We start from the raw sequence: 13595 nt of genomic DNA, 5'->3' as shown, positions 1-13595 counted from the left end.
TACAGACACACACTAACCTGTCCACTGGTCAGTCACCAGATACACACTAACCTGTCCACTGGTCGGTCACCAGATACACACTAACCTGTCCACTGGTCAGTCACCAGACACACACTAACCTGTCCAGGGGTCAGTCACCAGATACACACTAACCTGTCCACTGGTCGGTCACCAGATACACACTAACCTGTCCATTGGTCAGTCACCAGATACACTCTAACCTGTCCACTGGTCAGTCACCAGATACACACTAACCTGTCCACTGGTCGGTCACCAGATACACACTAACCTGTCCACTGGTCAGTCACCAGACACACACTAACCTGTCCACTGGTCAGTCACCAGATACACACTAACCTGTCCACTGGGCAGTCACCAGACACACACTAACCTGTCCACTGGTCAGTCACCAGACACACTCTAACCTGTCCCCTGGTCAGTCACCAGACACACACTAACCTGTCCACTGGTCAGTCACCAGACACACACTAACCTGTCCACTGGTCAGTCACCAGACACACACTAACCTGTCCACTGGTCGGTCACCAGATACACACTAACCTGTCCACTGGTCAGTCACCAGACACACACTAACCTGTCCATTGGTCAGTCACCAGATACACACTAACCTGTCCACTGGTAAGTCACCAGACACACACTAACCTGTCCACTGGTCAGTCACCAGACACACACACTAACCTGTCCACTGGTCAGTCACCAGATACACTCTAACCTGTCCACTGGTCAGTCACCAGATACACACTAACCTGTCCACTGGTCAGTCACCAGACACACACTAACCTGTCCACTGGTCAGTCACCAGACACACACTAACCTGTCCACTGGTCGGTCACCAGATACACACTAACCTGTCCACTGGTCAGTCACCAGATACACACTAACCTGTCCACTGGTCAGTCACCAGATACACACTAACCTGTCCACTGGTCAGTCACCAGATACAGATACACACTAACCTGTCCACTGGTCAGTCACCAGATACAGACACAAACTAACCTGTCCACTGGTCAGTCACCAGATACAGACACACACTAACCTGTCCACTGGTCAGTCACCAGACACACACTAACCTGTCCACTGGTCAGTCACCAGATACACTCTAACCTGTCCACTGGTCAGTCACCAGATACACACTAACCTGTCCACTGGTCAGTCACCAGACACACACTAACCTGTCCACTGGTCAGTCACCAGACACACACTAACCTGTCCACTGGTCAGTCACCAGACACACACTAACCTGTCCACTGGTCAGTCACCAGATACACACTAACCTGTCCACTGGTCAGTCACCAGATACACACTAACCTGTCCACAGGTCAGTCACCAGACACACACTAACCTGTCCACTGGTCAGTCACCAGACACACACTAACCTGTCCACTGGTCAGTCACCAGATACAGACTAACCTGTCCACTGGTCAGTCACCAGACACACACTAACCTGTCCACTGGTCAGTCACCAGATACACACTAACCTGTCCACTGGTCAGTCACCAGATACACACTAACCTGTCCACAGGTCAGTCACCAGACACACACTAACCTGTCCACTGGTCGGTCACCAGATACACACTAACCTGTCCACTGGTCAGTCACCAGATACACACTAACCTGTCCACTGGTCAGTCACCAGACACACACTAACCTGTCCACTGGTCAGTCACCAGACACACACTAACCTGTCCACAGGTCAGTCACCAGACACACACTAACCTGTCCACAGGTCAGTCACCAGACACACACTAACCTGTCCACTGGTCAGTCACATAGGTGGAGGGCTTCAGCGACAGTTTTCTCACTGTGTCCACCTGCTGGTTCATCTTCAGGGTGGCTGCAGAGGGGAGCAATATACAGCAGAATCAGGGGAAAAGACCAATGAGATCAGTAATGATATGATAAGCAGACCTGGGTCAAACACTGAGACTGCCTTCCAAATGGCACCCTAGAGGGGTCCCTAGTCAAAAGTAGTGCACTATATAGGGAATAGGGTGCCATTCTCTGGTCTAAAGTAGTGCACTATATAGGGAATAGGGTGCCATTCTCTGGTCTAAAGTAGTGCACTATATAGGGAATAGGGTGCCATTCTCTGGTCTAAAGTAGTGCACTATATAGGGAATAGGGTGCCATTCTCTGGTCTAAAGTAGTGCACTATATAGGGAATAGGGTGCCATTCTCTGGTCTAAAGTAGTGCACTACATAGGGAATAGGGTGTCATTCTCTGGTCTAAAGTAGTGCACTATATAGGGAATAGGGTGCCATTCTCTGGTCTAAAGTAGTGCACTATATAGGGAATAGGGTGCCATTCTCTGGTCTAAAGTAGTGCACTATATAGGGAATAGGGTGCCATTCTCTGGTCTAAAGTAGTGCACTATATAGGGATATAGGGTGCCATTCTCTGGTCTAAAGTAGTGCACTATATAGGGAATAGGGTGCCATTCTCTGGTCTAAAGTAGTGCACTATATAGGGAATAGGGTGCCATTCTCTGGTCTAAATTAGTGCACTATATAGGGAATAGGGTGCCATTCTCTGGTCTAAATTAGTGCACTATATTGGGAATAGGGTGCCATTCTCTGGTCTAAATTAATGCACTATATAGGGAATAGGGTGCCATTCTCTGGTCTAAAGTAGTGCACTATATAGGGAATAGGGTGCCATTCTCTGGTCTAAAGTAGTGCACTATATAGGGAATAGGGTGCCATTCTCTGGTCTAAAGTAGTGCACTATATAGGGAATAGGGTGCCATTCTCTGGTCTAAAGTAGTGCACTACATAGGGAATAGGGTGTCATTCTCTGGTCTAAAGTAGTGCACTATATAGGGAATAGGGTGCCATTCTCTGGTCTAAAGTAGTGCACTATATAGGGAATAGGGTGCCATTCTCTGGTCTAAAGTAGTGCACTATATAGGGAATAGGGTGCCATTCTCTGGTCTAAAGTAGTGCACTATATAGGGATATAGGGTGCCATTCTCTGGTCTAAAGTAGTGCACTATATAGGGAATAGGGTGCCATTCTCTGGTCTAAAGTAGTGCACTATATAGGGAATAGGGTGCCATTCTCTGGTCTAAATTAGTGCACTATATAGGGAATAGGGTGCCATTCTCTGGTCTAAATTAGTGCACTATATTGGGAATAGGGTGCCATTCTCTGGTCTAAATTAATGCACTATATAGGGAATAGGGTGCCATTCTCTGGTCTAAAGTAGTGCACTATATAGGGAATAGGGTGCCATTCTCTGGTCTAAAGTAATGCACTATATAGGGAATAGGGTGCCATTCTCTGGTCTAAAGTAGTGCACTATATAGGGAATAGGGTGCCATTCTCTGGTCTATAGTAGTGCACTATATAGGGAATAGGGTGCCATTCTCTGGTCTAAAGTAGTGCACTATATAGGGAATAGGGTGCCATTCTCTGGTCTAAAGTAGTGCACTATATAGGGAATAGGGTGCCATTCTCTGGTCTAAAGTAGTGCACTATATAGGGAATAGGGTGCCATTCTCTGGTCTATAGTAGTGCACTATATAGGGAATAGGGTGCCATTCTCTGGTCTAAAGTAGTGCACTATATAGGGAATAGGGTGCCATTCTCTGGTCTAAAGTAGTGCACTATATAGGGAATAGGGTGCCATTCTCTGGTCTAAAGTAGTGCACTATATAGGGAATAGGGTGCCATTCTCTGGTCTAAAGTAATGCACTATATAGGGAATAGGGTGCCATTCTCTGGTCTAAAGTAGTGCACTATATAGGGAATAGGGTGCCATTCTCTGGTCTAAAGTAGTGCACTATATAGGGAATAGGGTGCCATTCTCTGGTCTAAAGTAGTGCACTATATAGGGAATAGGGTGCCATTCTCTGGTCTAAAGTAGTGCACTATATAGGGAATAGGGTGCCATTCTCTGGTCTAAAGTAGTGCACTATATAGGGAATAGGGTGCCATTCTCTGGTCTAAAGTAGTGCACTAGATAGGGAATAGGGTGCCATTCTCTGGTCTAAAGTAGTGCACTATATAGGGAATAGGGTGCCATTCTCTGGTCTATAGTAGTGCACTATATAGGGAATAGGGTGCCATTCTCTGGTCTAAAGTAGTGCACTATATAGGGAATAGGGTGCCATTCTCTGGTCTAAAGTAGTGCACTATATAGGGAATAGGGTGCCATTCTCTGGTCTAAAGTAGTGCACTATATAGGGAATAGGGTGCCATTCTCTGGTCTAAAGTAATGCACTATATAGGGAATAGGGTGCCATTCTCTGGTCTAAAGTAGTGCACTATATAGGGAATAGGGTGCCATTCTCTGGTCTAAAGTAGTGCACTATATAGGGAATAGGGTGCCATTCTCTGGTCTAAAGTAGTGCACTATATAGGGAATAGGGTGCCATTCTCTGGTCTAAAGTAGTGCACTATATAGGGAATAGGGTGCCATTCTCTGGTCTAAAGTAGGGCTCTATATAGGGAATAGGGTGCCATTCTCTGGTCTAAAGTAGGGCTCTATATAGGGAATAGGGTGCCATTCTCTGGTCTAAAGTAGTGCACTATATAGGGAATAGGGTGCCATTCTCTGGTCTAAAGTAGTGCACTATATAGGGAATAGGGTGCCATTCTCTGGTCTAAAGTAGTGCACTATATAGGGAATAGGGTGCCATTCTCTGGTCTAAAGTAGTGCACTATATAGGGAATAGGGTGCCATTCTCTGGTCTAAAGTAGTGCACTATATAGGGAATAGGGTGCCATTCTCTGGTCTAAAGTAGTGCACTACATAGGGAATAGGGTGCCATTCTCTGGTCTAAAGTAGTGCACTATATAGGGAATAGGGTGCCATTCTCTGGTCTAAAGTAGTGCACTATATAGGGAATAGGGTGCCATTCTCTGGTCTAAAGTAGTGCACTATATAGGGAATAGGGTGCCATTCTCTGGTCTAAAGTAGTGCACTATATAGGGAATAGGGTGCCATTCTCTGGTCTAAAGTAATGCACTATATAGGGAATAGGGTGCCATTCTCTGGTCTAAAGTAGTGCACTATATAGGGAATAGGGTGCCATTCTCTGGTCTAAAGTAGTGCACTATATAGGGAATAGGGTGCCATTCTCTGGTCTAAAGTAGTGCACTATATAGGGAATAGGGTGCCATTCTCTGGTCTAAAGTAGTGCACTATATAGGGAATAGGGTGCCATTCTCTGGTCTAAAGTAGTGCACTATATAGGGAATAGGGTGCCATTCTCTGGTCTAAAGTAGGGCTCTATATAGGGAATAGGGTGCCATTCTCTGGTCTAAAGTAGTGCACTATATAGGGAATAGGGTGCCATTCTCTGGTCTAAAGTAGTGCGCTATATAGGGAATAGGGTGCCATTCTCTGGTCTAAAGTAGTGCACTATACAGGGAATAGGGTGCCATTCTCTGGTCTAAAGTAGTGCACTATATAGGGAATAGGGTGCCATTCTCTGGTCTGAAGTAGTGCACTATATAGGGAATAGGGTGCCATTCTCTGGTCTAAAGTAGTGCGCTATATAGGGAATAGGGTGCCATTCTCTGGTCTAAAGTGGTGCACTATATAGGGAATAGGGTGCCATTCTCTGGTCTAAAGTAGTGCACTATATAGGGAATAGGGTGCCATTCTCTGGTCTAAAGTAGTGCACTATATAGGGAATAGGGTGCCATTCTCTGGTCTAAAGTAGTGCACTATATAGGGAATAGGGTGCCATTCTCTGGTCTAAAGTAGTGCACTATATAGGGAATAGGGTGCCATTCTCTGGTCTAAAGTAGTGCACTACATAGGGAATAGGGTGCCATTCTCTGGTCTAAAGTAGTGCACTATATAGGGAATAGGGTGCCATTCTCTGGTCTAAAGTAATGCACTATATAGGGAATAGGGTGCCATTCTCTGGTCTAAAGTAGTGCACTATATAGGGAATAGGGTGCCATTCTCTGGTCTAAATTAGTGCACTATATAGGGAATAGGGTGCCATTCTCTGGTCTAAAGTAGTGCACTATATAGGGAATAGGGTGCCATTCTCTGGTCTAAAGTAGTGCACTATATAGGGAATAGGGTGCCATTCTCTGGTCTAAAGTAGTGCACTATATAGGGAATAGTGTGCCATTCTCTGGTCTAAAGTAGTGCACTATATAGGGAATAGGGTGCCATTCTCTGGTCTAAAGTAGTGCACTATATAGGGAATAGGGTGCCATTCTCTGGTCTAAAGTAGTGCACTATATAGGGAATAGGGTGCCATTCTCTGGTCTAAAGTAATGCACTATATAGGGAATAGGGTGCCATTCTCTGGTCTAAAGTAGTGCACTATATAGGGAATAGGGTGCCATTCTCTGGTCTAAATTAGTGCACTATATAGGGAATAGGGTGCCATTCTCTGGTCTAAAGTAGTGCACTATATAGGGAATAGGGTGCCATTCTCTGGTCTAAAGTAGTGCACTATATAGGGAATAGGGTGCCATTCTCTGGTCTAAAGTAGTGCACTATATAGGGAATAGTGTGCCATTCTCTGGTCTAAAGTAGTGCACTATATAGGGAATAGGGTGCCATTCTCTGGTCTAAAGTAGTGCACTATATAGGGAATAGGGTGCCATTCTCTGGTCTAAAGTAGTGCACTATATAGGGAATAGGGTGCCATTCTCTGGTCTAAAGTAGTGCACTATATAGGGAATAGGGTGCCATTCTCTGGTCTAAAGTAGTGCACTATATAGGGAATAGGGTGCCATTCTCTGGTCTAAAGTAGTGCACTATATAGGGAATAGGGTGCCAGTTGGGACACAGCCATAGCTATGAGAAACACTGAGACTGACCGTTGATGACCAGAATGGGTCCCATTGGTACAGCTAGGACTGTGGCCAGGCTGCCATCACAGAGAGGATGGGCATACTGCAGTCTGTACAGGCCTCCTGGTGCCCTCCACCCAGCTGGCATCTCACCAGGACGCACCTCAGGGCCCTACACACACACACACACACACACACACACACACACACACACACACACACACACACACACACACACACACACACACACACACACACACAGACACACAGACAGACACACACACACACACACACACACACAATGCTGTCAGAGAACCATCCATCTGACAGATCAGTATAGTCCCGTTATAATGTAGTACAGGGTCAGAGAACCATCCATCTGACAGATCAGTATAGTCCCGTTATAATGTAGTACAGGGTCAGAGAACCATCCATCTGACAGATCAGTATAGTCCCGTTATAATGTAGTAGACACTATCACCAGGTGTACGTCCCAAATGGCCCCCTATCCCATATAGAGTCCTATGGGTCCTGGTCTAAAGTAGAGCACTATCTAGGGAATAGGGTGCCATTTGGGATGCAACCTCAGGGAGAATCTCAATTGCATACTCCTAGCGTCCTCTCTCCTCGCCTCCTTCTCAAAAACCCATTGGATGAGAATACCAGAGGTCCCTCCCCCTGACCTTCTCCTCCAATGGGTTTTGAGAAGGAAGCAGAGAGGATGCGAGGTGTTTGCAATTGAGATTCTTCCCCAGTCTCCTGCAGAGCCTTACCTGAAACAGGAAGCCCCAGTCTCCTGCAGAGCCTTACCTGAAACAGGAAGCCCCAGTCTCCTGCAGAGCCTTACCTGGCACAGGAAGCCCCAGTCTCCTGCAGAGCCTTACCTGGCACAGGAAGCCCCAGTCTCCTGCAGAGCCTTACCTGGCACAGGAAGCCCCAGTCTCCTGCAGAGCCTTACCTGAAACAGGAAGCCCCAGTCTCCTGTTGAGCCTTACCTGAAACAGGAAGCCCCAGTCTCCTGCAGAGCCTTACCTGAAACAGGAAGCCCCAGTCTCCTGTTGAGCCTTACCTGAAACAGGAAGCCCCAGTCTCCTGCAGAGCCTTACCTGGCACAGGAAGCCCCAGTCTCCTGCAGAGCCTTACCTGGCACAGGAAGCCCCAGTCTCCTGCAGAGCCTTACCTGGCACAGGAAGCCCCAGTCTCCTGCAGAGCCTTACCTGGCACAGGAAGCCCCAGTCTCCTGCAGAGCCTTACCTGAAACAGGAAGCCCCAGTCTCCTGCAGAGCCTTACCTGGCACAGGAAGCCTGTCTCTAGCATCAGGAGGTGTACTGCCACCATCAGGGCATCACAGGTACTGCTGCTCTGAGCCTGGTGGTGCAGAACTTCCAGGGAATGGGGTACCTTCTCCCCTTCTGCCTCCCCACACAGCATGGGCTCCCACACCCACCGACCTGCCTCTTCTCCCTGCTCCTCCCCTCTGACCACTTCCTGTTGAGGCTCCACCCCCCTGACGGTGCTGGCCTGGATCAACAACACAAATCACCATGGTGACTATCTGGTTCTGAGAAGAAAGTCAACAGCAGTATCCTATTAAGAGCTCTATAAAACTCACAATAAAATTGGATTACTGCAAAATCATATGATTTACAAATAATGTATATATACACAGTGCATTGGGAAAGTATTCAGACCCCTTGACTTTTTCCACATTTTGTTACGTTACAGCCTTATTCTAAAATGGATTAAATCGTTTTTTTCTCCCCCCTCAATCTACACACAATACCCCATAATGACAAAGCAAAAACAGGTTTTTAGACATTTTAGAAAAAAAATAAAAAATAAAAAAACGGAAATATTCAGACCCTTTACTCAGTACTCTGTTGAAGCACCTTTGGCAGCGATTACAGCCTCGAGTCTTCTTGGGTATGACGCTACAAGCTTGGCACCCCTGTATTTGGGGAGTTTCTCCCATTCTTCTCTGCAGATCCTCTCAAGCTCTGTCAGGTTGGATGGGGAGCGTCGCTGCACAGCTATTTTCAGGTATCTCCAGAGATGTTAGATCGGGTTCAAGTCCGGGCTCTGGCTGGGCCACTCAAGGACATTCACAGACTTGTCCCGAAGCCACTCCTGCATTGTCTTGGCTGTGTGCTTAGGGTTGTTGTCCTGTTGGAAGGTGAACCTTTGCCCCAGTCTGAGGTCCTGAGCACTCTGGAGCAGGTTTTCATCAAGGATCTCTCTGTACTTTGCTCCGTTCATCTTTCCCTCGATCCTGACTAGTCTCCCAGTCCCTGCCGCTGAAAAACATCCCCACAGCATGATGCTGCCACCACCATGCTTCACTGTAGGGATGGTGCCAGGTTTCCTCCAGACGTGACGCTTGGAATTCAAGCTAAGAGTTCAATCTTGGTTTCATCAGACCAGAGAATCTTGTTTCTCATGGTCTGTGAGTCATTTAGGTGCCTTTTGGCAAACTCCAAGCGGGCTGTCATGTGCATTTTACTGAGGAGTGGCTTCCATCTGGCCAGTCTACCATAAAGGCCTGATTGGTGGAGTGCTGCAGAGATGGTTGTCCTTCTGGAAGGTTCTCCCATCTCTACAGAGGAACTGTAGAGCTCTGTCAGAGTAACCATCAGGTTCTTGGTCACCTCACTGACCAAGGCCCTTCTCCCCCGATTGCTCAGTTTGGCCGGGCGGCCAGCTCTAGGAAGTGTCTTGGTGGTTCCAAACTTCTTCCATTTAAGAATGATGGAGGCCACTGTGTTCTTGGGGACCTTCAATGCTGCAGACATTTTTTTTTACCCTTCCCCAGATCTGTGCCTCGACACAATCCTGTCTCGGTGCTCTACGGACAATTCCTTCGACCTCATGCCTTGGTGTTATCACGTGCTCCGCTAAGGCAGTTATTTACCTTATAACTTGTCCTTGTGGAAAACATTATGTGGGTAAAACAAAGCGCAAATTAAAAAGTACGAATCTCGGAACATCGTAGCACCATTAGGTGCAAAAACTCGACATACCCATGTCGCTGCCCACTTTTTGGAAGCGAACCACTCGATTTCGTCCCTACGTTATATCGGCATCGAACATGTCACCCTCCCTAGGAGAGGGGGTGACCTCGACAACTTATTGTTAAAACGAGAGGCTGCCTGGATCTTTAATTTAAAAGACCCTTGCTCCCTTCGGTCTCAACGTAGACTTTGATCTGAAGCCATTCTTGTGATTATTGTGATTTTGCTGTTCATTGTAAATGTTTGTGGGCCGATGTAGCCAAGTTGTATCTATGATCGTATGCTATCCAAGTTTTTTTGTATGTTCTGTTTATCTGTGAATTAACCAATGATATCAGGCCACACCTGGCCATGATTACAGACACCTGCGTGTGTCCTTTGACACTATATAAACTAGTGACCCGCAGTGTTTGTCATTATACCCTGATGAAGACAGCTTGTCTGTCATAACGTTGGTTATTAGGTTATTAAATTATTTATTATCTGAGCTACTAGAATGTGCAGCTTTCCTTTTTCATTGGTTTTTGCTCTGACATTCACTGTCAACTGTGGGACCTTATATAGACAGGTGTGTGCCTTTCCAAATCATGTCCAATCAATTGAATTTACCACAGGTGGACTCCAACCAAGTTGTAGAAACATCTCAAGGATGATCAATGGAAACAGGATGCACCTGAGCTCAATTTCGAGTCTCATAGCATAGGGTCTGAATACTTTTATTTTGTATAAATTTGCAAAAAAATCGAAAAACCTGTTTTCACTTTGTCATTACGGGGTATTGTGTGTAGATGGATGAGGAAAAAAAATAATGTAATACATTTTAGACTAAGGCTGTAACGTAACAAAATATGGAAAAAAATCAAGGGGTCTGAATACTTTCCCAATGTTCTGTATTGTAATATACTACTGGTGTTAGGAGTCGAGAGCTCACCTCACTGGAGCATTGGGCTGGTGGGGGTACAGCTTGGTACACCCCAGAACTACTGCTGCTACCGCTGGGGGCCTGGCGGGCTGAGGGGGCAGGGGAGGCTGAGGGCACAGCCTGGCGGGCTGAGGGAGCAGGGGCAGCGGAGGGGGCAGAGGCGGCGGAGGGCACAGCCACCAATGGAGGTAGGATGACACAGACCAGGTCCCCAGAGACGATGCCACAGGAGGACAAAGTCTGACCAGAGTCAGATAGAAGATCTGAACCATTCAGGGACAAGGTGAACTCTGTGTCTGGGCTGTTGGGGACAGAGGAGAGTTAGGATCTGAACCATTCAGGGACAAGGTGAACTCTGTGTCTGGGCTGTTGGGGGACAGAGGAGAGTTAGGATCTGAACCATTCAGGGACAAGGTGAACTCTGTGTCTGGGCTGTTGGGGGAAAGAGGAGAGTTAGGATCTGAACCATTCAGGGACAAGGTGAACTCTGTTTCTGGGCTGTTGGGAGACAGAGGAGAGTTAGGATCTGAACCATTCAGGGACAAGGTGAACTCTGTGTCTGGGCTGTGGGGGACAGAGGAGAGTTAGGATCTGAACCATTCAGGGACAAGGTGAACTCTGTTTCTGGGCTGTTGGGAGACAGAGGAGAGTTAGGATCTGAACCATTCAGGGACAAGGTGAACTCTGTGTCTGGGCTGTGGGGGACAGAGGAGAGTTAGGATCTGAACCATTCGGGGACAAGGTGAACTCTGTGTCTGGGCTGTTGGGGACAGAGGAGAGTTAGGATCTGAACCATTCAGGGACAAGGTGAACTCTGTGTCTGGGCTGTTGGGGGACAGAGGAGAGTTAGGATCTGAACCATTCAGGGACAAGGTGAACTCTGTGTCTGGGCTGTTGGAGACAGAGGAGAGTTAGGATCTGAACCATTCGGGGACAAGGTGAACTCTGTGTCTGGGCTGTTGGGGGACAGAGGAGAGTTAGGATCTGAACCATTCAGGGACAAGGTGAACTCTGTGTCTGGGCTGTTGGAGACAGAGGAGAGTTAGGATCTGAACCATTCAGGGACAAGGTGAACTCTGTGTCTGGGCTGTTGGGGGACAGAGGAGAGTTAAGATCTGAACCATTCAGGGACAAGGTGAACTCTGTGTCTGGGCTGTTGGGGACAGAGGAGAGTTAGGATCTGAACCATTCAGGGACAAGGTGAACTCTGTGTCTGGGCTGTTGGGGACAGAGGAGAGTTAGGATCTGAACCATTCAGGGACAAGGTGAACTCTGTGTCTGGGCTGTTGGGGACAGAGGAGAGTTAGGATCTGAACCATTCAGGGACAAGGTGAACTCTGTGTCTGGGCTGTTGGGGGACAGAGGAGAGTTAGGATCTGAACCATTCAGGGACAAGGTGAACTCTGTGTCTGGGCTGTTGGAGACAGAGGAGAGTTAGGATCTGAACCATTCAGGGACAAGGTGAACTCTGTGTCTGGGCTGTTGGGGACAGAGGAGAGTTAGGATCTGGTCAAGTCCCAACCACAATGGGCCATGGGTAAACTTTACAGCATTCGACATGTGACCCTTATACTTTACTAACACACATACACACACACACACACACACACACACACACACACACACACACACACACACATATATATACACTACCGGTCAAAAGTTTGGACACACCTACTCATTCAAGGGTTTTTCTTTATTTATCTTTGTAGAATAATAATGAAGACATCAAAACTATGAAATAACACATATGGAATCATGTAGTAACCAAAAAAGTGTTAAACAAATCAAAATATATTTTATATTTGAGATTCTTCAAATAGCCACCCTTTGCCTTGATGACAGCTTTGCACACTCTTGGCATTCTCTCAACCAGCTTCACCTGGAATGCTTTCCCAACAGTCTTGAAGGAGTTCCCACATATGCTGAGCACTTGTTGGCTGCTTTTCCTTCACTCTGCGGTCCCAAACCATCTCAATTGGGTTGAGGTCGGGGGATTGTGGAGGCCAGGTTATCTGATGCAGCACTCCATCATTCTCCTTCTTGGTCAAATAGCCCTTACACAGCCTGGAGGTGTGTTGGGTCATTGTACTGTTGAAAAACAAATGATAGTCCCACTAAGCCAAACCAGATGGGATGGCGTATCGCTGCAGAATGCTGTGGTAGCCATGCTGGTTAAGTGTGCCTTGAATTCTGAATAAATCACAGACAGTGTCACCAGCAAAGCACCTCCACACCATAACACCTCCTCCTCCATGCTTTACGGTGGGAAATACACATGCTGAGATCATCCGTTCACCCACACCTTGTCTCACAAAGCCACGGAAGTTGGAACCAAAAATCTCCAATTTGGACTCATCAGACCAAAGGACAGATTTCCACCGTTCTAATGTCAATTGCTCGTGTTTCTTGGCCCAAGCAGGTCTCTTCTTATTATTGGTGTCCTTTAGTAGTGGTTTCTTTGCAGCAATTCGACCATGAAGGCTTGATTCACAAAGTCTCCTCTGAACAGTTGATGTTGATGTGTCTGTGACTTGAACTCTGTGAAACATTTATTTGGGTAGCAATTTCTGAGGCTGGTAACTCTAATGAACTTATCCTCTGCAGCAGAGGTAACTCTGGGTCTTCCATTCCTGTGGCGGTCCTCATGAGAGCCAGTTTCATCATAGCGCTTGATGGTTTTTGCGACTACACTTGAAGAAACTTTCAAAGTTCTTGAAATTGTGACTGACCTTCATGTCTTAAAGTAATGATGGACTGTTGTTTCTCTTTGCTTATTTGAGCTGTTCTTGCCATAATATGGACTTGGTATTTTACCAAATAGGGCTATCTTCTGTATACCACCCCTACCTTGTCACAACACAACTGATTGGCTCAA

At 46.9% G+C, this 13595-nt stretch overlaps 1 protein-coding gene across 1 annotated transcript in view; it reads right to left on the bottom strand.

The window, feature by feature from the left end:
- The window catches only part of LOC311118423 (F-box only protein 7-like), a 37104-nt gene that overhangs the window by 20786 nt on the left and 2723 nt on the right, over positions 1 to 13595 (bottom strand). The window contains exons 3-6 of the mRNA XM_084193224.1: positions 10727 to 11018; positions 8078 to 8308; positions 6814 to 6958; positions 1772 to 1855 (exon numbers count right to left, since the gene is read on the bottom strand). Coding sequence (XP_084049350.1) covers positions 1772 to 1855; positions 6814 to 6958; positions 8078 to 8308; positions 10727 to 11018 — 752 coding nt within the window. The remainder of the gene's footprint in view (positions 1 to 1771; positions 1856 to 6813; positions 6959 to 8077; positions 8309 to 10726; positions 11019 to 13595) is intronic.

This window comes from Coregonus lavaretus (genome assembly GCF_964263955.1).
Source record: "Coregonus lavaretus genome assembly, contig: HAP1_SCAFFOLD_4274, whole genome shotgun sequence".
Lineage (NCBI taxonomy): Eukaryota > Metazoa > Chordata > Actinopteri > Salmoniformes > Salmonidae > Coregonus > Coregonus lavaretus.
Note: the sequence above shows the minus strand (reverse complement) of the source record. Positions and strands in the feature narration are given on the sequence as shown.